Source organism: Trichomycterus rosablanca, chromosome 9, assembly GCF_030014385.1.
Source record: "Trichomycterus rosablanca isolate fTriRos1 chromosome 9, fTriRos1.hap1, whole genome shotgun sequence".
Taxonomy (NCBI): domain Eukaryota; kingdom Metazoa; phylum Chordata; class Actinopteri; order Siluriformes; family Trichomycteridae; genus Trichomycterus; species Trichomycterus rosablanca.
The window spans coordinates 11,346,921-11,372,692 of NC_085996.1; the positions used below are offsets into that span (position 1 = coordinate 11,346,921).

At 40.4% G+C, this 25,772-nt stretch overlaps 1 protein-coding gene across 1 annotated transcript in view; it reads right to left on the reverse strand.

The window, feature by feature from the left end:
- LOC134319872 (capping protein, Arp2/3 and myosin-I linker protein 3-like) overlaps window positions 1–25,772 on the reverse strand; it is an 82,041-nt gene that overhangs the window by 42,115 nt on the left and 14,154 nt on the right. Inside the window, exons 2-12 of the mRNA XM_063001137.1 lie at window positions 24,964–25,058; window positions 12,040–12,090; window positions 11,895–11,954; window positions 6,141–6,262; window positions 5,916–6,010; window positions 4,927–4,997; window positions 4,117–4,190; window positions 2,938–3,013; window positions 2,706–2,794; window positions 2,457–2,551; window positions 911–997 (exon numbers count right to left, since the gene is read on the reverse strand). Coding sequence (XP_062857207.1) covers window positions 911–997; window positions 2,457–2,551; window positions 2,706–2,794; window positions 2,938–3,013; window positions 4,117–4,190; window positions 4,927–4,997; window positions 5,916–6,010; window positions 6,141–6,262; window positions 11,895–11,954; window positions 12,040–12,090; window positions 24,964–25,058 — 915 coding nt within the window. The remainder of the gene's footprint in view (window positions 1–910; window positions 998–2,456; window positions 2,552–2,705; window positions 2,795–2,937; window positions 3,014–4,116; window positions 4,191–4,926; window positions 4,998–5,915; window positions 6,011–6,140; window positions 6,263–11,894; window positions 11,955–12,039; window positions 12,091–24,963; window positions 25,059–25,772) is intronic.

The following is a 25,772-nucleotide window of genomic DNA, read 5'->3' on the forward strand; positions in this document are numbered from 1 at the left end:
TCTGCTGTTTCACTGAAGGCACATTTTGTCATGTGAAAGTTTGATGAGAACGCTGATGCATATTTCACTGGGTGGGCATGGAAGCTTGGGGAAAAAAAACAGAATAAACATTATCGCTGGTTTCGAGAGTATCATTGAGAGGATAACTGACACGATGCTCTCATAAATCATGAATGAAAATTGCATTGTGAGTGTATAAATGTGTGTGTGTGTGTGTGTGGATATATGAGAGTATAGGGGCGGAAGCAGCCAGCATGAGTCTTTAAAATCCATTTTCCTCTCAAGCATAAAAGCTTTTGTGACGTTAAACCATGAGCTAAAGAGCACGGGACGTGTCTTACATGTATAAAGTGTCTCACATGTGTAGTTCTTGAATTGGTTGGCTATTAATGTGTCCTCCTTAGCCTCTGGTCTTTCAGATTAGAGCAAAGTACCAACATTAAAGCTGGTGCTCATGGACCCAAACAGGGTGCTCAGACACCCTTTTGTGCTTTAAATAAGCACCTCAGGCCTCAGATTGGGCACAGGATCTTGTGTTTGTGAGCTTAGCTCTGCTATCAGCCAGTTAGGCATTTACACAGACACACTATTGGATATGTTTGTAGTGGGAGGGACAATGGCTGACCAGGGTTTTTCGTCGCTGGAAGTGCCTGCTTAGGGACAGTTGATCATGGACCCGTTATCAGTTGACTTGTCTCTTCTCATTCAGGGTAAGGGATGGTGTGGTGGCAGAGAGAAGAGAGAGATAAGCGCCAACTGGCCACGACTGGTTTGGGTGAAAACCAACCAATGAACCAATAAAGAACTGAAACAGAACAATAGATTGTTGCACTGTCTAGTTTATCACCAGTGTTGCCAGGTGCTACCAAATGAAATTCAGGTACAATTTTATAAGCTGACTCGCACTTACCTTTTGATGAGAGGGACGTTTTGGACAGGTTAAGGAGACGGAGACCTTTACTGAGACGACACACCTGCTGGATCAGATTACACACACCTGGAAACAGATACAGTAGTGAAAGAGCTACATTTTACTGTATTGCTGGAATTTTACTGAAATGTATTGATTTTAAATTTACAGACATTTACATTCACAGCATATGGTTTTATCCAGACTCACATTTGTAATAATATACAATCAAAACTATTGAGGGTTAAGGGCCTTGCTCAAGAACCCAGCAGTAAGGACCTGTTAGAGGTGGGATTATTATAGTACCTTAAACACTAAGCTACCACTGACCTAGCCCACACTAAACTGTAATTCTTTTATTTAATCAACTTTCTCCTATAGGGCTGCATTGATAGCATCAATGAGCAATTAATGTTTTGATTACTTTCATTTAGTCACAAATGTTAAATTAAAACATAGCCCCAGTGGTGACAATCTGGGAAGTGTTCATTTCAATCATTTCAAGTTCAGGTGTTTTAAGTTGCCTATTGCTTTAAAAATAAGTTGCTTTCAACTTTGTGGCAAGGGTTTGGGAAAGCCCCCTCTACTCATCTAGCGTGACTGTGCCCCTGTGGACAAAGCGAAGTCTATAAAGACATGCTAATAAATTTGAGTGGAATAAGGGCGCATTCACGGCAAAAAGAAGCGGCAACACGGCTTAGTTACTATGTCATTTATTTAATGCATTAAACCACGTTAAGCTTTTTAACGATAAGCGTTTTAGACTCTCTAGGGAAAGCTGATTCTCAGCGTTTCTCAGAACCTCGAGCTATAACACAAGTTTAAAAGTGAAACAGTGAGAAAAATACAGCTAAACACATTTATATCTGGATGCTTTCAGAGTGGATTGGACTTTTATTCCACACAAATGCATATTCGTCTCATATTCGCACTTTTAATGCACCGCTCAAGCCAAGTGCTCTGTAAAGCGGCAGTTTGCGCCGAGGCTCACGTTGAGCAAAGCGCAAAATGCTTCTCATGTAAATTCTCCCTAACTCCAGTGGCCAACGATTGAGCTCATAGTAAGGCATAATGGTGAAACACCAGCATTTGAATTTACAAAGCTTTCTTTAAATAAATGGACACAGATTCTCATAGACACACTTTAAAATCATGTGGAAAACCTTCCCAGAGAAGTAGAGACTGAGAGCCACTGTAATAGTTCAACAATCTTATGGTCAGGTGTCCACATACTTTAGCAGATGTTTTATATACAAAGAGTCTTACAGTTGCGATAGTATACAATCAAAGCAATTGAGGATTAAGGGTCTTGCTGAAGGGCCCAACAGTGGCAACCTGGCAGTGGTGGGGCTTGAACCAGCAACCTATTGTTACCTTATTACTAGTCCAGTACCTTAACCATTAAGCTACAACTGCCCTATAGTGTGTGTGTGTGTGTGTGTGTGTGTGTGTGTGTGTGTGTGTGTGTGTGTGTGTGTGTGTGTGTGTGTGTGTTTGTGTGTGTGTGTGTGTGTGTGTGTGTGTGTGTGTGTGTGTGTGTGTGTACCTTGGTTATCCAGTGTGTTATGTGCCAGATTGAGAGAGTGGATGACAGATGCTGGATTCTCTGAGAGTGCAACAGACAGTTTCTGAGGAAAGTCACTGCAATAATCACACACACATACACACACACACACACACACACACACACACACACACACACACAAGCATGTGTTAAATTTGAACGCACCTGCCTTTAGCTCTGTTTAACAGAAAGCAAAAGAAGTGATGGACAAAACAAGCAAGAAAAACTTACGATTTCAGTCCCGTATTCTCCAGCGTGAGCTCTTCCAGACTGGAGGACTTACTGAGCGTGTGCAAGACCTGTTCTGTGACTTCAGACCCCTGGAAAATTGCACCAAGAGAATGAATCACTGAATCAACAAATCAAATGAAACAAATGTCTATCTGTTGAAAATAAACTGACAAAAAGCATCATACTTTATACTTATAATAAATAAAAAACATAACAGAATAGGGATAGTTACAATTCGTAGGTCTTTGCAGTAGAACTTGGTGAACCATGTGTTGTAGGCCATAGAAGCAACTATTACTGCTAGATCTCTAAAAAAGAAACACACACACACACACACACACAGAGTAGTGTGTAGTATTACACTCATTATCCATGTAAATACTTGTCACACATGCTGATTTTACAAGACAATTTACACTCTAGTATTCTTTCAGAATGACACACCAGGGACTCACATATAACACATGGTGGATGTTTTAAATACATTCATTTCTTTATCTGCTTCTTATTCTGCTAAATAATTAATTATTAAAGCAACCACATTAAATTCACTTACATTTTATTCTTCATTTTAGAATCCTTACTGGACGACCAACGGCATCGCCACTAAATTTCTCAGGTATGTTTTCTAATTGGATTAATTTAACATGAGGGCAAGTAGATATTTCCTCATATAACACCAACTATCCTGTTCATAAGTGAGCTGTTTGTAAAGTCTTTTCAGGTAAAATGCTGCTCCTGTACTTAAGGGATCACCACAGCCAATCATTCTGATCCCCACATCTGATTTCCTTTCTGATCCGCCCCTTCTTATATTTATTCAGACTTGGGACCGGCACTGAGAGTGCACTGATGAGTGTACCTTCCAATAGCTATGCTGTTTGGCCATCCTCCATCCCTCCTCAGACAGACGCCTGAATGGCCACTAACACTGATAAGATTCGAACCCCGGAACCTCGGTAGTAGTGGGCGAACTTTTTTAACTGCTGCACCACATGAGCGCCTAATAATTTATAGATGATAAAATAAACAGCCACACCTAAGAGATGGACCTGGATGTCTGTGGAGTATCCTCTTACCCATTTATATATTCACTTAAAATCACACATTCACCAACTGGGTATTTACCAAGCAGTTGTTAGTTCATGAACCACTTTAACTCTTAGGTGTTTCCAAACGTAGTGACTGGTCTGGTAAACTACAGTTAATACCCAGGTAAACAATCATGTGTGAAAGGGGTTTAAGATTCATTAAATTAGGGTTGTACAATGCAGTGCATTTTGGTCATTTCCCTGGTCTAACAGACTGACTTAAATTAGGTGTGTTTGAGCAAGGAAATCATTAAACTTTGCTAGAACATGACCACTGTGGTTACACATCTAAATCATTAAATGTCGGAATGCACACATACCTACTCTCCAAGTGACTGAAGTCCAGAAGATTAAACTCTCGGTTGTCTTGTGAATGATAGATAGTGTCCACATCCTAAAAACATACACTTGACATTAGTATGTCAATTAATATAGAATAGCTAGAATGCTTCTAGTAGGTGCTCAGATGGCAAAGCAGTCTAATGTGCTAGGCCATCACCAACAGCATCTCACTTTTAAGCATTTATCTCAATTTTCCTCCCAATCTAGTCATATCCAATTACCCGATTACATTTCACTTCCTCTACTGCTGCTGACCTCCACTCCTGACTGAGGAGAGCGGCCACTAACACACCCTCTCCAACATAAAGATCCATATCGCACATGGAAAGTCACGCACTGATCTCCATTACTTCCCGTTTTTCAGGCGCCATCAATCAGCCAGCAGTATTTGTAACTGCAGCCTTCCCATCCTCAAATGTTGTCCATATAAGCACCCTAAATGTAATATCAGATTTTCTTTGCTATTTTATTTCAAGCACTGATCTCCGTGTTTCTCCTAACTACCCAGAGTTTTTACACAGCGTCAAAGGCCCCATTCACTTTTTAGTCCGGTCTTGTCTCACCCAGCAGACTAGTGACCAATTTTGTCTGCTGCAGGCACTGCCGATTGAGCCTGCTAGAGTGGCGAGTTGAGATTCAAACTCGGAAAGTTCAGAATCCCAGCGCTGGTGTGCTAGCTGAATAGCCCACTGAGCCACCTGAACGCACCAGTAATATGACATTTCTATTTAAACTGATCATTTAACTAAATTTGAGTGATTAATTTAACTATTTTACACACAGCTTACCCACTGAACCTCTTCTTTGCAGCTAATGCCATTGTAATCACAAAGAGCAGCATAAGTCTCGGAGAAACCACCTGAGAGAGAAAGAGAGAGACTTAGATCCTGTCTACAAAAATAATAATAATATGTTTTTAGTAACATTCTGCTAACAAGACAACAAAAGCATTTTTAAATTCTAAAAACAGTTTTTTAATTGCACAGGGGTGCAGATTTCACATCTTTGCACATCCTGCCATTAATCCCCATCAATTGTGAACCTAATTAAGTAAAGTTTGTTGATACTGGATTACAAAAGTGCTCATTCAATTATCTTATATCTCAATTATTATTATTATTATTATTGTATAAATAAAATCCCTGTAATTATCCTGTAATACAGATAATACAGCTGCATTTTGAGCACCAGCTACCAGCCCCTCTGGAGCTGGAGCTCTGTTAGTTGCTTTATGTTGCTTTGAAATCTCACATATTAGTGTTTGTGTTTCTTGTCAGTACTATTTTATAGACGATACACTCAATTGATTAACAATTAACCATATAAACAGTTCAAGTCAACTTTTTGATGGGTCATATACTGCCAAAAGTATATGGACATCCCAAATGTTGAGTAGCAACAGGTAGCAACTGTTTGGGAAAGGTCATTTCTTTCTCCAGTATGACTGTGCCCCTGTGCACAAAGCATAGTCCATAAAGACGAGTTTGATGTGAAGGAACTTCAGTGCCTGTACTAAACTTAACACAAGTGAACACTTTTAGGATGAATTGGAATGCAAACTGTGAGCCAGGCCTTCTTGTCCTATATCATTAATGAGCATAGATACACTTTCTTGAAAGAGGAGGGCGGGGCAACTCTGGGGTCAGAGTGCAAGGTCAACCATCGTACGGCACCCCTGGAGCAGGGGTCCAACAGTGGCTGCATGGCAGAGCTGGGATTCGAACTCTCAACCTTTCAGTTTATAGCCCAAAGCTCTAGCCACTAGGCTAACACCTACCACAGGCTCTTTGGGTCTCCACCGACGTGTCAGAGGTGGGTGAATACTTTCTGCTTCCGTCTGATAAATCACTGTCTGAGTGGCACAGTGAAGGACTGGACAGAAAAACAGAAAATATGTTGATATGTGTTGCTTTTAAACCTGGAAATAAGCTCTTGACATGCACTACAAATCATTTTCCCTAAGACAATCACACAGTGTGTGTGTATGCTGTCAAACACTTACGCAAACACTGAGTTGTTGAATATCCGTGACAGAGAGAAGTTGATGTGGTTGATCACATGATCATGGTGCTCCCGTGACTGAAACCTAAGGGAATAGCTGGACTTCTCGGTTTCTATGGCGACCTGTGAAGGAGGAGAGAAATACAACAAATGCTGTTCCGTCCATCTGATGCTGCAGCCACACAACACAGGGGCTGAAAATGCTAATTGAAAATAATGTTTGGAGTGTTATCAATAGTACACACACTATATGACCAAAAGTATTTGGACACCTGACCATGAGCTTGATGGACATCACATTTCAAACACAAATTGCATTAAAATAGAGTGATCTCTATGTGGTCTTTTTAACTATACCAAAAGAGAAGGCTGAGAAGGGTAAGAAAGCTTCTCACAAAGCTTTGAAATATGTCTGTGAGAATTTGTGCCCATTCAGTCAAAAAACACTTGTATGACTGGGCACTGATGTCGGTCCAGAAAGCTCAACTGATGTTCCAGCTCATTTTAAAGTGGGGCTGAGGTCAGGGCTCTGTGCAGACCATTGGAGTTTCATTAAATTGAGCTTTACTTCAAGTCTTAATAAATATTGCTCTGTGCACAGGGGCACAGTCATGCTAAAACTGGAAAAAGCCTTCCCTAAACTGTTGAAGTTGGCAGCATATATTTCTTTTACTGTATATAATTGAATTATTACCTGTTAGCAATTGTACTGGCTGAAACACATGAATTTAAGATAAGAATGGGGTGTCCAAATACTTTTGTCCATATAGTGTAGTTGATGGGACAACCTTAGAGGCCAGAAATCGAACCCTACATTCACACAAACAGGCACATTACTCACAGTTGGTCTTGTGGGGTTATACTGGGGTCTGTCAGCTGATTTTGGCTTAAAGGTTTATTAAAAGTCACATTTGAAGTTGCTGTGTCCTGAATCACACACTACTGCCTAAATAGTGCACTTTGAATAGCTTGGGTACACACTCTGTGGGACATAGGATGTGGTTTGGGATGCAGCCTGAAACCAACTTGTGAACATGAGTAAAAATCTGCATGAGTAAAAATCACCAGGTAAATGGTAGGTCGTGTTTATAATCCGTGTTTCGAAAGTAAGATCAATGTACCAGTAAATAAATGTCAATAGTTTAAGGACAGTGTAAATTGCAGACAGTGCTGCAGCAATAAGAGTGAGTGCATTGGAGCTAAACACTGATCTGTTACTCATAAAAAAAGCTGTAAATAAAAAAGCCTTTAATATCATTCCAAAGAGGCGCATGTCATTAATAGAATGGAGGACGGTCTCACGGTGTTATTTCTTTTTTAAATCATTTTAACGTATGCTGATGCTCAGCAGAAGAGCTTAAATTATTTTTAGACCATTGGATCTCATGGAACAAATCACTGGGATTTTTGCTGAGCTGCGTCACACCTAATTTTCATGAAATTGCTCTTTCTGTGTCTCCTGTCGTTGTCGCTTGAACTTTGTCTATGCAAATTTGGTTCTGTGTTGAGCTCCTACAAAATGAATAAAATAGCTTTCTTAACCCTCTTCTTACCAAACCTTAAATTCTTATGTTTCAACATACACTGCATGACTAAAAGTATTGAACATATCATATTTTATTAATATAAACTTTCGCCCCCTCTTGCAGTTTAGATTATATTCCTTTGAAAAGGCTTTTCACAAAATTCTGAAGCGTGTCTGTGGAAATTTGTTCCCCATCCAGTTCAGTGAGGTTTTAGGTCAGGGCACTAAGCAGTCCACTGGAGTTTCTTCACATCAAACTCGACAAACCATGTCTTTATAGATCTTGCTTTGTTCACAGGGGCATAGTCATGTTGGAGCAGAAAGGGCCTTCCTTAAAATGTTGCCTTAAAGCTGAAGGCATTTCATTTATTTAATCATTAACCGATTTTATAAACCTGTCAAAAAGGGGGTGGCTGGCGACTCAGGTGGCAAAGCGGTAAAACACACTAGCACACCAGAGCTGACATTTCGAAACCGGTTCGAAACTCAGCTCTGCCATCCGGCTGGGCTGGGCAGCTATATGAACAACGATTGGCTTGTTGTTTATACAGGGAGGGAAAAGCCGGGTAGGGACCTCATAACTGATGCAATTATGACCTCTGCTGGCTGATTGATGGTGCCTGCACAGGGTTGAGGGATAATGCGTTGATCAGGGTGTGTCTCTCTGTGCACACATTTGTCAGTTCGCTCTCCTTAATCGAGGTGGGGGTCAGCTCAGCATAATGCAATTGGGTAAAAATTGGACATGCTAAAAATCGGGAGAAAAGGGGACAAAATGCATAAAAAAGGGGGATGGCTGAAACACTTGATCTTAATGATTAGAACGAGTGTCCAAAAATGTTTACTGTATTCATTTATTGTAATCATTTATTTAATTATTTATTCATTTGTTTAATATCCACATTATTTTTGTTTAAAAGATTTTCATATTTTTTAAAAAGTTTGAATGATTCTCCTTATTATTATTGATTATTTTTATCCTTATTATTTATTTATTCTTTTTCATATTGCTTTTTATCACTGCTTTATCAGGGTCACATTGGGTCCTATATATTTGGAATCACTGGACACAATGCAGTAACACACCCCTTACAAAACGCCAACTCATCGCTGGGCCAACGCCACCCTCAGACATAGCCAATCGTATCTGTATGTAGACGTCTGACCAGCTAACAGCACCAGTGAGGATTTGAACCCTGCATTAGCATATACAGTGTATCACAAAAGTGAGTACACCCCTCACATTTCTGCAAATATTTCATTATATCTTTTCATGGGACAACACTATAGACATGAAACTTGGATATAACTTAGAGTAGTCAGTGTACAGCTTGTATAGCAGTGTAGATTTACTGTCTTCTGAAAATAACTTAACACACAGCCATTAATGTCTAAATAGCTGGCAACATAGGTGAGTACACCCCACAGTGAACATGTCCAAATTGTGCCCAAATGTGTCGTTGTCCCTCCCTGGTGTCATGTGTCAAGGTTGCAGGTGTAAATGGGGAGCAGGGCTGTTAAATTTGGTGTTTTGGGTACAATTCTCTCATACTGGCCACTGGATATTCAACATGGCACCTCATGGCAAAGAACTCTCTGAGGATGTGAGAAATAGAATTGTTGCTCTCCACAAAGATGGCCTGGGCTATAAGAAGATTGCTAACACCCTAAAACTGAGCTACAGCATGGTGGCCAAGGTCATACAGCGGTTTGCCAGGACAGGTTCCACTCGGAACAGGCTTCGCCAGGGTCGACCAAAGAAGTTGAGTCCACGTGTTCGGCGTCATATCCAGAGGTTGGCTTTAAAAAATAGACACATGAGTGCTGCCAGCATTGCTGCAGAGGTTGAAGACGTGGGATTGGGTTTTCCAACAGGATAACGACCCCAAACACAACCTCCAAGATGACAACTGCCTTGCTGAGGAAGCTGAAGGTAAAGGTGATGGACTAAACCCAATTGAGCACCTGTGGCGCATCCTCAAGTGGAAGGTGGAGGAGTTCAAGGTGTCTAACATCCACCAGCTCCGTGATGTCATCATGGAGGAGTGGAAGAGGATTCCAGTAGCAACCTGTGCAGCTCTGGTGAATTCCATGCCCAGGAGGGTTAAGGCAGTGCTGGATAATAATGGTGGTCACACAAAATATTGACACTTTGGGCACAATTTGGACATGTTCACTGTGGGGTGTACTCACTTATGTTGCAGCTATTTAGACATTAATGGCTGTGTGTTGAGTTATTTTCAGAAGACAGTAAATCTACACTGCTATACAAGCTGTACACTGACTACTCTAAGTTATATCCAAGTTTTATTTCTATAGTGTTGTCCCATGAAAAGATATAATGAAATATTTGCAGAAATGTGAGGGGTGTACTCACTTTTGTGATACACTGTATATAACATCACTTGAGTGGTGCAGTGGTAAATTACGCTAGCCCACTAATGCAGGGTTCAAATCCTCACTGGTGCTGTAATCTTATATATATATATACGTATATACATATATACAGCCAGTAATAAAAAAAAAAACTATGTACATAGTTGATAAAAAGTTAACTGCAACATTAAACTAGACTTTGTCAGACATCATGTATTCTTGTTATCAGATTACATCTGGCCCCGTGTGACTCAGGTTAGTAAAGCTAAGTAATTTCCAACAGGGATCAATACATTTCCATTAGGGAGCTCTCTCTCTCTCTCTCTCTATCTCTATCTATTTATCTACACTATATGGACAAAAGTATTAAGAAACACCTTCTAAATCTCAATTCATGTATTTCAGCCACAACAATTGCTAACAGGTGTAATACACTAAGTATGTAAAGGAAATTATAAGCTACCAACAGTGTAACAAAGGTTCTTTCCTCTTCCAGCATGACTGTGCCCTTGTGAACAAAGCAAGGTCTATAAAGACATGAACTCCAGAGCCCTGACTCAGCCCTACAGGACTTGCTTTGGAATGAACTGGAACAGGGCCGGCGCTAGGGGGGGGCTGAGGGGGGCATTGCCCCCCCAAATTGTGTCTTTGCCCCCCCAAGCACAATGCAAGCAACGGCTATTTTTAAAATTATCTCTGAACCAATCACAAAAATGCATTTTGTTTTACAGTGTGAAGATATTTCCTTGCTTATTCCTGATTGGCTCTTTGAGTCATATAAAAATCGGCAGACTGCCCCAAACAGTTCAGTTCGGCAGTATATGTTCTGTTAGTGTGAGCGAGAGGCAGGTATACTGGTAAACACATTTTTTTTACAGAATTAGTATTCTTTTGTTTTCTTTATATTTTAATTTCCCAATAATATAAATATTCTCACTCATTCCTATTTCCACGTTTGAATATTCTCAGTCTGTGTGTAGGTACATTTGTCAGCTTTGACTTAAATTTGTATTAAAGCCTTTCAAGAAATAGAGTTGTTCTATTAGTAATGGCAATTTAATTAAGGGGGCGTATTAAAATGAAATACAATTAGATAATCTTTTTTCTCCATTTACATAATCAACATGTATTTTTTAATCATTGGGTTTTAAGTTTAAGTTCGAAAACATGCATTTTTATTTCTTTACCTCATACATCACTTTAAGCCAGTATCAATAGCTTGGCTGTCATCATTCATGCACAAATCAAGCCTTGAATATATTTCTGGCTTCAAAAACATGACTATCAACATGCCCCCTCATTAGGTTTTACTGCCCCCCCAAGCAAAGCAGTCCAGAACCGGGGCTGAACTGGAACATCAATTAAGGCGTTCTTGACCAACACCAGGGCACATCCATACAGATGCTCATTTGACTGAATGGGCACAAATTCTCACAGATGTACTTCAAAGTCTTGTGAGAAGCCTTCTCAAAGGCGTGGCTGTTGATCAGGTGTCCAAATACTTTAGGCCATATAGTGTATTTATCTAATATAGGAATAATGAAGATACTTCAAGAATATTGGAAATAATTTACATTTATGGTATTTAGCAGACGCCTTTATCCAGAGTGATTACAGTTACAGTCTATGCAACTGAGGTTAAGAGCCTTGCTCAAGGGCCCAACAGCAGCAACCTGGCAGTGGTGGGGCTTGAACCAGCAACCCTTTGATTACTAGGCCAGTACCTTAACCTACAGGCTACAGCTAGTTGAGAGCATATATAACAAACCACCACAGAATAAATAATACTGGTGTGTTTAATATTACACTGTCTAGCAAACTGACAGATTTGAATCTGGAGCTAGATCTACTTACTTGCAGCTCCGGGTGTGTGTTCATAGCTCGAATCTCCAGGAAATTAAAGGTAGCTTCCACCTAAAGCATACAATATTATTACTCAAATCTATGAACGTAGCATGACTTTAGTATAAAATATTAGTGAATAAAACAGAAGACTTACTTTAGTTGGCACCTTCACAGCCATAAGATGCAGTCGCCATGTGGTGAGCACCTAAAATAAAACAAATTAGTAACTGATCCATCCTGATCAAAGCAGTGGTGAGTCTGATAGCGGAAATACTGACTGAATACGCCACCAGAATACACGGGTGTCAATCCAATACACAACACATTGGTAGAATTCAGTTAGCCCCCTAGCAGGCACAATTGGCTAGCAGACAAAATTGGCCTCATGTCTGCTGGGTGGGAAAAGACCAGACTTATAAGAAAGGGGGGGTCTTCAACACTGTGTAAGGATCTCGGTTGCCTAGAGCGCGAACTCAACGCAAAGCCACCGGAGTATGGGGGAATAAGAAGGGATTGGTCTGAGGGAGTGTGTGTCAGGTGAATATACACCCTCCTTGAAAGTCGTCGGGGTCCCCAGCACTCCTGGCACTCAAAAGATACAATTGCATAAGTCTGAGGAAGAACAGAATGGACTATGACCTTCTTGTCTCGCCAAGAGTGACTACTAGAATGTTGTGGTCTTCTCTATGGTCCTCCAAAGCTCATTTTGGAGAAGGTGTGTTTCAACCTGGTGCCCTCCTTGGTCAGCTAGGGTGTGGTGCAGCCAATGAAAGTCTACAGAGTGCACAGAAATCAAACCCTGCATATCCAAACTAAGAATGAAAAGTGGGTAAACATTTTAGAACAGCAAATCCTCCTCTACACAGTTCTGGGAGGTAAGAATACACCTGAGTATTTGGATGGCAGAGTATTTGTATTCTTCTTAAAGACAATGACCGGAGGCGAGGTTAACAACCCGGGTCCCGATGTGTCTGGGTGAGGCACCACTGTGCCACCCCAAATCAAAAATGAAAAAGGTTTATCTTATCGATTTAATAGACTTAGCAATACAGACAGTCTTACACTGCATGACTCACTCACATAAAGTGTTTTTGTAGGTTGCCCTAGAAACCATTAGAGGCTCCCTATTGATTTTGGATCCTTTTTTCATCAATGCTGAGTGCCATTGTCGGTCAGACATCTACTGAGCTGTAATAGTCCACAAGTCTGGGCAGATCTGCTCATATTCTTCCATTTACTGCTGCATTAGGACATATTGAAATGACGCTGAATGGCCTTTAAATGTATTTCTAATATTAGCGGAGGGCTGGAGTCACACATTAAATTATAAATAATATGCATGAAAGCCCAATCAGGCCCAGTTTTCATCACTTTGTTTGTAAGGTTCGCTGTATCTGCAATGACAGCCTGACATTTAATCAGAAGTAGCATATTTTTAGGTCCTCATGATTAGATCCATGCCAGGGAAAGCAAAGGCTACTGTCAGTTGCAAGATGGCTGAATGTTTTTCTGGCCGCAGTGTGTGGTGGAAATTGGAAAGGGTCTCGCTTACAGAAAACACAAAACAGACCACTCAAAAACAGCTAATTAGAGTGCAAGTGGAGTGGCTTAAAGTACTCCAGAATGTGTCATTTCAAAGCATTAAAATAAGTAATGTTGAATAAAACACTGCCTAGTGTGTATTTTATCACTCAGAAGCACTAAAAATAGATTTAAAAAATATATTTTTTGGCTGAGAATGGCTGCAGACTGGCACACAGCACCTCCTTGACACATGCCAGACATCTGACTCTTCTTTTCTCCAGCCAGCAGCAGACTTTTACATAAAACCATAACACACAGAGGAATTAATACTACTCCTAGTATTCCTCCTCTGCTCATGCTGCCATCTAGACCAGACATTAAGGGGTCTGTTAGAAAACCTAGTGCTCTCTACTCTTCTTTTCTACAGCCAGCAGCAGACTTTTACATACAGCCATAACACACAGAGGATTGAAAATTACTCCTAGTATTCCTCCTCTCCTAATGCTGCCATCTAGACCAGACATTAAGGCTCTGTTCGAAAACCTAGTGCTCTCTACATGCTACGCACTCCCAAGAAGAAGACCGTTCGTATTTTTAGATGCCCTAAAATGCTGCCTAGTAAGGTGCCTTAAATTTGAACTGAATTTTGACTGAATAATCCGATGCTGCCTTAGCGATGAAGGCAATCCAATTACAAATGTGGCGGATGAATGCGGAGCAACGAGTTATTTTCCAATGTAAATAAATTATCATTGATTTTTAATTCATATAAATGTGTACAAGTGTCATTTATTTGCAAATTCGGCTTGCCAGTGACAATTTAACCATTTTCGGTACACGGAGGGAGAAGTTCGTTGACATGCTAGCACCTTGTGCCACATCATCCCATTGGTTTGAATGGCATGAGGCTAACTGTGTTAGCTTAGTAAGCGAAAACTGATGTAATCGCTTTCTAAGTAGAGCTTCCGATGTCTTATTAGAATCCTCTCTGCTGAGGCAGCTGCCTATGTAGGCAGTGGACAGCAAGGCAGCTCACTTGGTTTTTGAACAGCAGCAGCAATAGCGAGTTGATATCCCATTCATCCATCACACACTCAGACACAACCAATTGTGTCTGTAGAGCTCAGACTCATACCTGGCTATTATGGTGGACAACACTATGTGACATATTTGTCATACTTATATGACAGTCGCTGGATGCTACTTTTCACCTGCCAGAGATGGAGTCTCACAGATGGAGAGTCAAGAACTTCTATCCATAAATCATAAATCATCCCTCATGCAGGAGGCTTGACCAGCAAGCAGAAGTCTTAAGTGCAGGACCACCCTCCCTCCAGCACAGTTAAATGTGCCTGTATGGACGATTACACAGCCGAGATTTGAACAAAAATGCTTGAGATCTTTGCCAGATGCCATCCATTTAAATAAATCATGAAAGCCAAGATATCTACTTACTTACTTACAATCTATACCAGCCTTATGATGTAATCCAAAATAACACCTCCATAGGTACCCTCAGGTCCTATTGTTGTAGTGTGTTGTCTGAGTGTTGTTGTGATTATACAGATACTTGTTTGTATAATGTGAATCTCTGTAGTGTGTCTTATTACTTTTGACTTTTTGATTAATGTAACTTGATACTGAGGCCTTAATTTCCTTCGGGATTTATAATCTGTCTGTCTGTCTGTCTGTCTATCTATCTATCTATCTATCTATCTAACAGTCTATCTATCTATCTATCTATCTATCTATCTATCTATCTATCTATCTATCTATCTATCTATCTATCTATCTATCTATCTATCTATCTATCTATCTATCTATCTATCTATCTATCTATCTATAGATAAAGCAATATGATCAAAGAACTGAAAAACAGCCTCTAACAAGCTCAAAGCTGGGTTGCACCCACATCATTACAGCTTAAAAATACAAACAAGACAGTCTGACTTGCTAAATAGCTAGGATCTTATAAAACGATAGTTTTAAGGAGGGTATGATTTGTTGCTGTGGCTCACCTTGTAATCACCAGAGCCCAAGTTCTACCATAAGCACCTTTAAGCCTGACAGAACATCTATAAACCAAGCACGACCAAAACAACAACCCATTTAGATCCATTTGTAATGTATTACCCTCTTAAAAGGATCCTAAGCAACACACACTGGAAATGAAGTACTGCCTGAGTAACGAGGTTGCGCTAGATAGCATCGGATAATGGCCACATTAAATAATTCTGGGTCATCCGAGCATTAAAGATACAAGCTTCGTTCTCACGCTGCAACCAATGTCAAATGTTCATTGCTATGCCGTGAATCTAGTCTTAAAGAAGTCGTTTTAGATCTGCTACTGTCTTCAGAGACAAGACACCATGCAAAGTAAGACTTTAGTGTACACAAATACACTGATCAGCCATAACATTAAAAGCACCTACGTGTTTCTACACTTACTGTCCATTTTATCAGCTCCACTTACCATATAGAAGCACTTTGTAGTTCCACAATTACTGACTGTAGTCCATCTGTTTCTCTGCATGCCTTCTTAGCCCCCTTTCATGCTGTGTGAAAAGGTCCTAGGTTCGATCCCCAGGTGGGACGGTCTGGGTCCTTTCTGTGTGGAGTTTGCATGTCCTCCCTGTTTCCGCATGGGTTTACTGAGGGAGCTCTGGTTTCCTCCCACAGTCCAAAGACATGCAGGTGAGGTGAATTGGAGACACTGAATTGCCCTATAAGTGAATGTGTGTGTGTGTGTATGTATGTGTGTGTGTGTGTGTGCATGTATGTGTATCTGCCCTGCGATGGACTGGCGTCCTGTCCAGGGTGTTACTGTGTGCCTTGTGCCCATTGAAAAGCTGGGATAGGCTCCAGCAAAAGGCAGGAAACAGTCCAGACGGGACCATCACAGGCCAAACACACACACACACACAGTCACACAATTTTTGGTAGCACCAGTTGGCCTGACTGCATGTCTTTGGCACCCAGAGGAAACCCACCTGGACACAGGGAGAACATGCAAATTCCACACATAAAGGACCCTTCTTGCTGTGAGGCAACCGACCTGATCATATAATTATCAGCCAGTCATGTAACTCATGCACTCAAAGCACAGTGCATAAAATTATACAGGCACCGGTCAAGAGTGTCAGTTAAGGTTTACATCAAGCATCAAATGTGCTCTGAAAGGTCAGAGGAGATTGGTCAGACTGTGGTAATTGAAATAAACTTCATAATTAGACTTATTTACATGTGTGCTGAGCAGAATGACATCCAGAATAAATCAATCAATACATCAAACAACATCACAAAAAGAACCACCAACTCCTGATGGCCAGTCACCAGACTGGACAGTTAAAGAAAAACATTGCCTGGTTTCATGAATCTGGATTTCTACTGCAACATCCAAATAGCAGGGGGTCAAAATCTGACACAAATATAACTGGCTGGTTTTGGCTGATGATGGTGGTGTAACAGTGTGAAAGAGGTTTCTCAGAACATACCAGGCCTTCTAATTCCTATTACATGTTTTAAGTCCACAATTTACCATCTTATAAAAATCCAGTATGCTAGGCAAAGTGGTTCATTAAATGATAATAAGAACAGTGTACTTCAGTGGCCTGTCCAGTCAGCAGAACCCAGTACAAAAAAGCACGTCTAGAATGTGGGTGGAACAAGAGGTTTACAGCATGATATTACAACCCCAAATCAGAAAAAGTTGGGACAGCATGAAAAATGCAAATGATAAAGAAACACAAAATTTCTTACATAGACAGATATATATATACAGTGGGGCAAAAAAGTATTTAGTCAGCCACTGATTGTGCAAGTTCTCCTACTTAGAAAGATGAGAGAGGTCTGTAATTTTCATCATAGGTACACTTCAACTATGAGAGAAAAATGAGAAAAAAAATCCAGGAAATCACATTGTAGGATTTTTAAAGAATTTATTTGTAAATTATGGTGGAAAATAAGTATTTGGTCAATAACAAAAGTTCAACTCAATACTTTGTAACATAACCTTTGTTGGCAATGACAGAGGTCAAACGTTTCCTGTAAGTCTTCACCAGGTTTGCACACACTGTAGCTGGTATTTTGGCCCATTCCTCCATGCAGATCTCCTCTAGAGCAGTGATGTTTTGGGGCTGTCGCTGGGCAACACGGACTCCACAAATTTTCTATGGGGTTGAGGTCTGGAGTCTGGCTAGGCCACTCCAGGACCTTGAAATGCTTTTTACGGCCACTCCTTCGTTGCCCGAGCGGTGTGTTTGGGATCATTGTCATGCTGGAAGACCCAGCCACGTTCCATCTTCAATGCTCTCACTGATGGAAGGAGGTTTTGGCTTAAAATCTCACGATACAAGACCCCGTTCATTCTTCCCTTAACATGGATCAGTCGTCCTGTCCCCTTTGCAGAAAAACAGCCCCAAAGCATGATGTTTCCACCCCCATGCTTCACAGTAGGTATGGTGTTCTTGGGTTTTTCTTCTTCCTCCAAACACGACGAGTTGAGTTTTTACCAAAAAGTTCCAGTTTGGTTTCATCTGACCACATGATATTCTCCCAATCCTCTTCTGGATCATCCATATGCTCTCTGGCAAACTTCAGACGGGCCTGGACATGTACTGGCTTAAGCAGGGGGACACGCCTGGCACTGCAGGATTTGAGTCCCTCTCGGCGTAGTGTGTATACTGATGGTAGCCTTTGTTACTTTGGTCCCAGCTCTCTGCAGATCATTCATCAGGTCCCTCCGTGTAGTTCTGGGATTTTTGCTCACCGTTCTCATGATCATTTTGACCCCACGGGATGAGATCTTGACTCCAAGGGAGATTATCAATGGTCTTGTATGTCTTCCATTTTCTTACAATTGTTCCCACAGTTGATTTATTCACACCAACCTGCTTGCCTATTGTAGATTTACTCTTCCCAGCCTGGTGCAGGTCTACAATTTTCTTCCTGGTGTCTTTCGACAGCTCTTTGGTCTTGGCCATGGTTGAGTTTGGAGTCTGACTGTTTGAGGCTGTGGACAATTGTCTTTTATACAGATAACGAGGTCAAACAGGTGCCATTAATACAGGTAACGAGTGGAGGACAGAAAAGCTTCTTAAAGAAGAAGTTACAGGTCTGTGAGAGCCAGAAATCTTGCTTGTTTGTTATTGACCAAATACTTATTTTCCACCATAATTTACAAATAAATTCTTTAAAAATCCTACAATGTGATTTCCTGGATTTTTTTTTCTCATTTTGTCTCTCATAGTTGAAGTGTACATATGATGAAAATTACAGACCTCTCTCATCTTTCTAAGTAGGAGAACTTGCACAATCAGTGGCTGACTAAATACTTTTTGACCCCACTGTAGATAGATAGATAGATAGATAGATAGATAGATAGATAGATAGATAGATAGATAGATAGATAGATAGATAGATAGATAGAGATTAGTGGGTGCAAAGTGTGTCAAAAATTTTGCAGCCGACTGCATCTTTTCACCTGCATGAGACGAGTTCATATGCAGATCAGCTTTGTGTACAAAGAGCCACACCCTAATCAATGCATTATTCCTGCAGGCGCCATCAATCAGCCAGCAGAGGTCGTTATTGCATCAGTTATGGCAGCGATCCCCAACCTTTTTTGCACCACGGACCAGTTTCATATGAGATATAATTTCACGGACCGGTGGGGGCAGGGGGATTTAAAATAGAATAACTACACTACTCACAAATGAGCTTATTCGTTGCAACGAGACGCTGCTCCCACCTAGGGCTGATTAGAAACCATAACACCTGTAAAAAAGTAATGTTTTCATTGCTGATGTAGCGATCTCTAATTATTTAATCTTTCTGTGCAGCCCAGTAATAAATGACCCACGGACCGGTATCGGTCCGCAGCCCGGTGGTTGGGGACCACTGAGTTATGAGGTCCCTATCTGGCTTCCCACTCTGTATGAACAACAGTCAATTGTTGTTCATGTAGCCACCGCGCCCAGCCGAATTGATAGTTCATTTTATCATTAACATTAGTAGAAGAATGTTCAAGAAATGTATGATGAAAACGATTTTACTGAATTTTACTGTTATTATTATTTTATTAATTATTTTATTATTACTGTTATTATTCTTTTATTATTATTATTATTAAATAGTTAAATTTAGTTGGTTAAAATGGGCATTTTATGGAAAATGTAGCTTAATTGGTATTTTATTCTATTTAGGTATCCTTTTAGTTAATTCTTGTCTGTGTACTTAATCAGACACAGCATTTTTATTTAATGAGTTTGTTTATTACTTTACTGCATATGTCTAGCACGTCAGCATTACCAGCATACTTGTTCGTGATTAGATAGACATATATACCTCTATATAGTCTACACAGTGCTCACGAGCCCAAACATGATGTGGTATGAGGATCCATGTAGATGCTGAACCAGAAGTAACTGGGACGTTAGCACCGAATAAAAGAGAAGACGCATTAAAGTTGAGGTTTTACTTTTAAACAGATTTAGAATGTTTGATCCTCACAGAAAGTCTTCATCAAAGCCTTCAACATCAAAAAGTGTAGGCTCTGTGTGCCCCCGGCAAGCATTAGCACTGGCTTCCTGAGCTACACACATCGGAAGCCTGTCTGCACTAATTTGATCGATTCGACATTTAACATTTTAGAGAAACTGCAGAGGTGAGCATTCAGAGCTTTATTTAATGATCAATGGTAGCTTTACAAAAAAGCAGCGTGCCTCTGATCCCACGTTGGTTTTAACTTTTAAAGAGCTCTGCGTTCTGCAAAAACATACAGAAATTGGACATAATGTGACTAATCAGATCTGCATGGTCCCATAGATATTTAATCCTTTTCATTTGAAATGTATCAGAGAATGTGAGATGATGGTAAACAAGAAACAGTACCGATGCTGATCTGGCTGGCTGTGCATTCCCAGTAATGAATCAGAAATTAATCATATTGGTTGAGTCATATCAAACAATTCGCCAAATGAGGATCTGGTAATGCATGAGCACCTGCTGTATCCGCCAACTTACAAACTTCATGTCTAACTATTTATGCATAAAACATCAAAACAACCATTTGGAAGTGCTAGAATAGGCATGTGTCTCGTTAGGTTTACTGCAGAAATGCCCACTGTGACGTGACAATAAGAGTCATAGCAGATATGTGACACTGTGCCAAGCTGTCAAGCCATGTCACTCGTTTAGTAAATACACCAATCAGCCATAAGATTAAAATCACCTCCTTGTTTCTACACTCACTGTCCATTTTATCGGCTTCAATTATCATATAGGATCACTTTGTAGTTCTACAATTACTAACTGTAGTCCATCTGTTTCTCTGCATGCTTTGTTAGCACCCTTTCATGCTGTTCTTTAATGGCCAGGACCCCCACAGGACCACCACAGAGTAGGTATTATTTAGGTGGTGAATGATTCTCAGCACTGCAGTGACACTGACATGGTGGTGGTATGTTAGTGTGTGTTGTGCTGGTATGAGTGGATCAGACACAGCAGCGCTGCTGGAGTTATTAAACACTGTGTCCACTCACTGTCCACTCTATTAGCCACTCCTACCTAGTTGATCCACCTTGTAGATGTAAAGTCGGAGACGATCACTCATCCATTGCTGCTGTTTGAGTTGGTCATCTTCTAGACCTTCATCAGTGGTCACAGGACGCTGCCCACGGGGCGCTGTTGGCTGGATATTTTTGGTTGGTGGACTATTCTCAGTCTAGCAGGAAGAGTGAGGTGTTTAAAAACTCCAGCAGCGCTGCTGTGTCTGATCCACTCATACCAGTGTCACTGCAGTGCTGAGAATGATCCACCACCTAAATAATACCTGCTCTGTGGTGGACCTGGGAGAGTCCTGACCATTGAAGAACAGCATGAAAGGGGACTAACAAAGCATGCAGAGAAGTGCTTCTATATGGTAAGTGGAGCTGATAGAATGGACAGTGATAAACTTAAAATAAACTTACTTCTACCAAAACAATTCTAAATTAGTGGTGTTTCAGATTTAAAGACTTATGTAACTGGTGCTAGAAGTGCAGGCCTGTCTGCTGTGTGACTGCCGTGCAACTTAATATCAGTGAACGTTCAATACCAAAAGCAATTCAATATCCAAGCTAGTAAAACTCTTTCTGTCTATTACATTTGGACAATATTAAATTTAAAATGCATTTTAAAGCACTTTCTTTTTCTATTACCCACATATTGCCCAGAAGCGCTCGAAATGTTAAAATATTTAAAAATGTTGTCTGACAATAATAAGAAGACTGAAACCAGATTGCCGTCCCTCTCTGCGCTTCTTCCTGACTTTGATGCTTAATTAAAATTTGTACCCCAAAGTGTTTGAGTCTTTGAGTTTAAAATTCTTGCTTCTTTTAGAACTACCTTAAATAAGCCACTCACTCTGAAGTCTGAGCTTACTTTTGAAATGTATGATTTAAAGACTAAACTGAGGATACATTTGGCAAGTTTCTAAATCTTAGTGATCAGAAACTGGAATGCACTTTCATGCAACTCCAAGAAGTACCAATGGTGACAGTCAAAGTCAAAAATTTACATAGACTTGTAATGAACATGTGTGCCAAGGCAGTATTAGGACTTTAATGATTTCTGTAATGGGCAGCACGGTGGCTTAGTGGGTAGCACTGTCGCTTCACAGCAAGAAGGTCCTGGGTTTGATCCCCAGACAGGGCGGTCCGGGTCCTTTCTGTGCGGAGTTTGCATGTTCTCCCCGTGTCTGTGTGGGTTTCCTCCAGGAGCTCCGGTTTCCTCCGTCCATAAACATGCAGCCAGAGACACTGAATTGCCCTATAAGTGAATATGTGTGTGTGTGTGTGTGTGTCTGCCCTGCGATGGACTGGCATCCCATCCAGGGTGTTACTGTGTGCCTTGTGCCCATATTATACATATACATATAAACCCTAGGTCAAAACCTAACTTAAACTTTAGAAAGATGTGTGATTACCCACAATCAAATACGCTTTAGTCCTGTTTTGGACCACCAGACCTGTTTTTGGTGGTTTTTAGAACATGTATGACACTGTCCACAGTCAAGCAAGCTTTCTTTGTGATGTTTCTTGGATTACATCAAAGTATACTATTTCCTTTCAGCATGATAGGGTTTTCTTTCCAACCTTGGCAAAAGACGACTGCTCCATATGCTTTTTAATAAGTGCAGTCAAACTAGCCTCATATACACTATATGGCCAAAAGTATTTGACACATGACCACGTGTTTGTTGGACATTCTGTTGCGATGGCATGGGCATTAATACGGCCAATTTGTGACTATAATAAAATATAATATATTTGTTAAATATGTGTTTATTATCTTGAACTAAATTTACTTAAAATAAAAGTTGCTGATAATTTTAGCATGATAATCTATGCAGAATATGCTGTCAGGGACTGCTTTTAATTGGTAATAATGCAACTGGTTTTTAAGAAATATAGGATATAATCTTACATGGGCCAGACTAATTAAAGGTGTGTAGAAATTAAGTCTTATTAGAGGGAAAAACCTACATTTAGAATATTATAAGCCAACCACACCCCATAATGGAAGAGTTTAACATAAAGACAACATTTAAAGTTTTCTGTGTTTCAGATCACACACTACTGTACCAAATATTGTGCTTATTAGTGCACTTGTAATAGTTTAGTTACACACTATGTAGTACATAGGAAGCCGTTTTGGGTGCAGCCAGAAAATCACTTGAAGACAAAGTCTGCATGATTCAAGGTCATAGCCATGAACTGAACATTACGGGGGGGTCCTGCTATTCTAAAACACTTTTGTTATATTAACAGCTGATGGGAGCACTGACGAATCCTAACATAACGCAAAGCTAGTGAGTAGAATATGTTTATTTTGCATTTTTGCATCAGTATATTGAGAGGAAATCATAAGCATATCTGAATATTGAAGGGGATGTAAACACCCCCACCCTCAACATATATTGTGATTACTGCCCTGGCATGATTTAAAATATGTTAGAGGACATTTCTGTACAGGATCTAAAACTGAATAACATTGCATTGGAGCCACCATGGGGGTGTAAGTTTACACATAACAAAGGATGCAAAAAAGTACAACACTCACTTTCTTAACCGCTTGTCCAATTAGGGTCACGGGGGTGCTGGGGCTTATCCCAGCTTTTTAATAGGCGCAAAGCACACAGTAACACCCTGGATGGGGCGCCAGTCCATTGCAGGGCAGACACACATACACATACACACACACTCACATACACACACCCATTCACTTATATGGCAATTCAGTGTCTCCAATTAACCTGACTGCATGTTTTTGGACTGTGGGAGGAAATCGGAGCTCCCCGAGGAAACCCACGCAGGGAGACACAGGGAAAACATGCAAACTCCACACAGAAAGGACCCGGACCACCCCACCTGGGATTCGAACTCAGGACCTTCTTGCTGTGAGGTGACAGTGCTACCCACCGAGTCACCGTGCCACCCAAAAGTACAACAGTGCATTGAAAAGCATCAAAACAACCCAGGTAATAGAAAGTGTATTTCTAAAACATTTCCTTCTCTGCGTGTTGTAGATTATACTCCTCGAGTGGGTGGATTTTGGAACTAACGCTGGTGTGAGCATGCTTGATTTTAACACCATTCATCCCCAACTTTCCTCTGGCGCCAAATCTCATTTAAAAAATGGAGGCTTTCAAGATTACCTGTACTACAACAACATTGTGCATGATTCTATTAATATTTTAAGTGATAAAACTTCTGTAGTTCAAAGTGTAACATTTACAGCTGCTACAGCTCTATGTGTGTCACAGAATCTGCAGTGACATTAGGGAATATGACAGAGAGGACGAGACATGCAAGCCTAGAAGAGGAGGGGGTTTAAAGGGGTTTGATCCCACTGCCAAAACTTGGTCACAGCCCATTCTGCACTGCAGTGCATAACAGGATTTGATGTCTAAAATCATACACATGCTTCCCACATACAGTCATACAACTGGTGCAGCTTGAGTTAAATATCAACACAATATGTGCTAAATATCTTTTCTAGGTGGGATTTTGTATATTCGTCTGGATAAGACTGTGCAAGGGTGTCATCAAAAGCCCTGCATATCAAAGACCTTACAGAAGATGGGCACACACTCTTACACACACACACACACATGCAATGCCATGAATCATTTACCAGGCTGAGAGAACCCAAGTACGCTCTCTAAGCACCCAGCTGGGTTAGGAAACTGAGCCTAAGAGAGTGCGCGTCTGTGCTGAAAAATGCATTCATTTAACCGCTTCATTCGGAAACACTGTGTACAAGGACCCAGGACAAGGTGCCAACCCATTACAGGACGCCACACACTTACCCATTTACCCACTTACTCACACCTAGGGGCAATTTACAGTTTCGGCATGTTTTTGTGAAAAAAAGAAACCAGACTACATGGGAGAACTTGCATCCCAAAAAAAAAAATATTAATAAATTACAATATATCAGTGTAAACAAGGCCGTGGAATAAATGTGTTATTTTAATACAATTAATGTAATTTCATGGGTTTCAGGAACTCACCAGTATCCTGTCCTCTGATTTGCCATTTTTGGTTTCAAGCTTGATTCCTCGAATGAACTTGATTGCAGATCTATCAACAGACTTCCTGATGCTTTCTGTTGGAAAAGAAAATTATAAAACATGGTCAAGTAGATTGACATCAGCAACCCTTAAATGTATATGCTAGGTCCTGAAGAAGGTCCTACATCATGGCTGGATGGATGGATGGATGGATGGAAACATGGATGAATACATGGATTTATACATGGTTAGAAGGATGGATGGATGGATGGATGCATGGATGGAAACTTGGATAAATACATGGGTGGATAAATGAATGTATACATGATTAGAAGGATGGATACATGGATGGATACATGAATGTATACATTGTTGGATGGATGGATGAATGGATGGATGGATGGATGGATAGATCGATAGAAGGATGAATGGATGGATGGATGGATAAATGATTGTATACTTGTATACAGGACTGGATGGATGCATAATTGGATAAATACATTAATGTATACATGGATGGATGGATGGATGGATGACTGCATGAATGGATACACGGATGATTGAATACATAAATGTACACATTGTTGGGTGGATGGATGAATGGATAAATGGATGGATACATACATTTGCTTAGAAGTTTATATTACCTTTTGATTTGATTTAGATTATGCCTGGTGTATTTAATATATATTACTTTAAACAGACAAATTTAGCTTTTGCACTGTTATGAACATTTTGTTCCCAAACTAAAATTATAATTAGTCATTTGAGTCCATTGAAACTGCTTTTGGAAACTATGGAAGTATTTA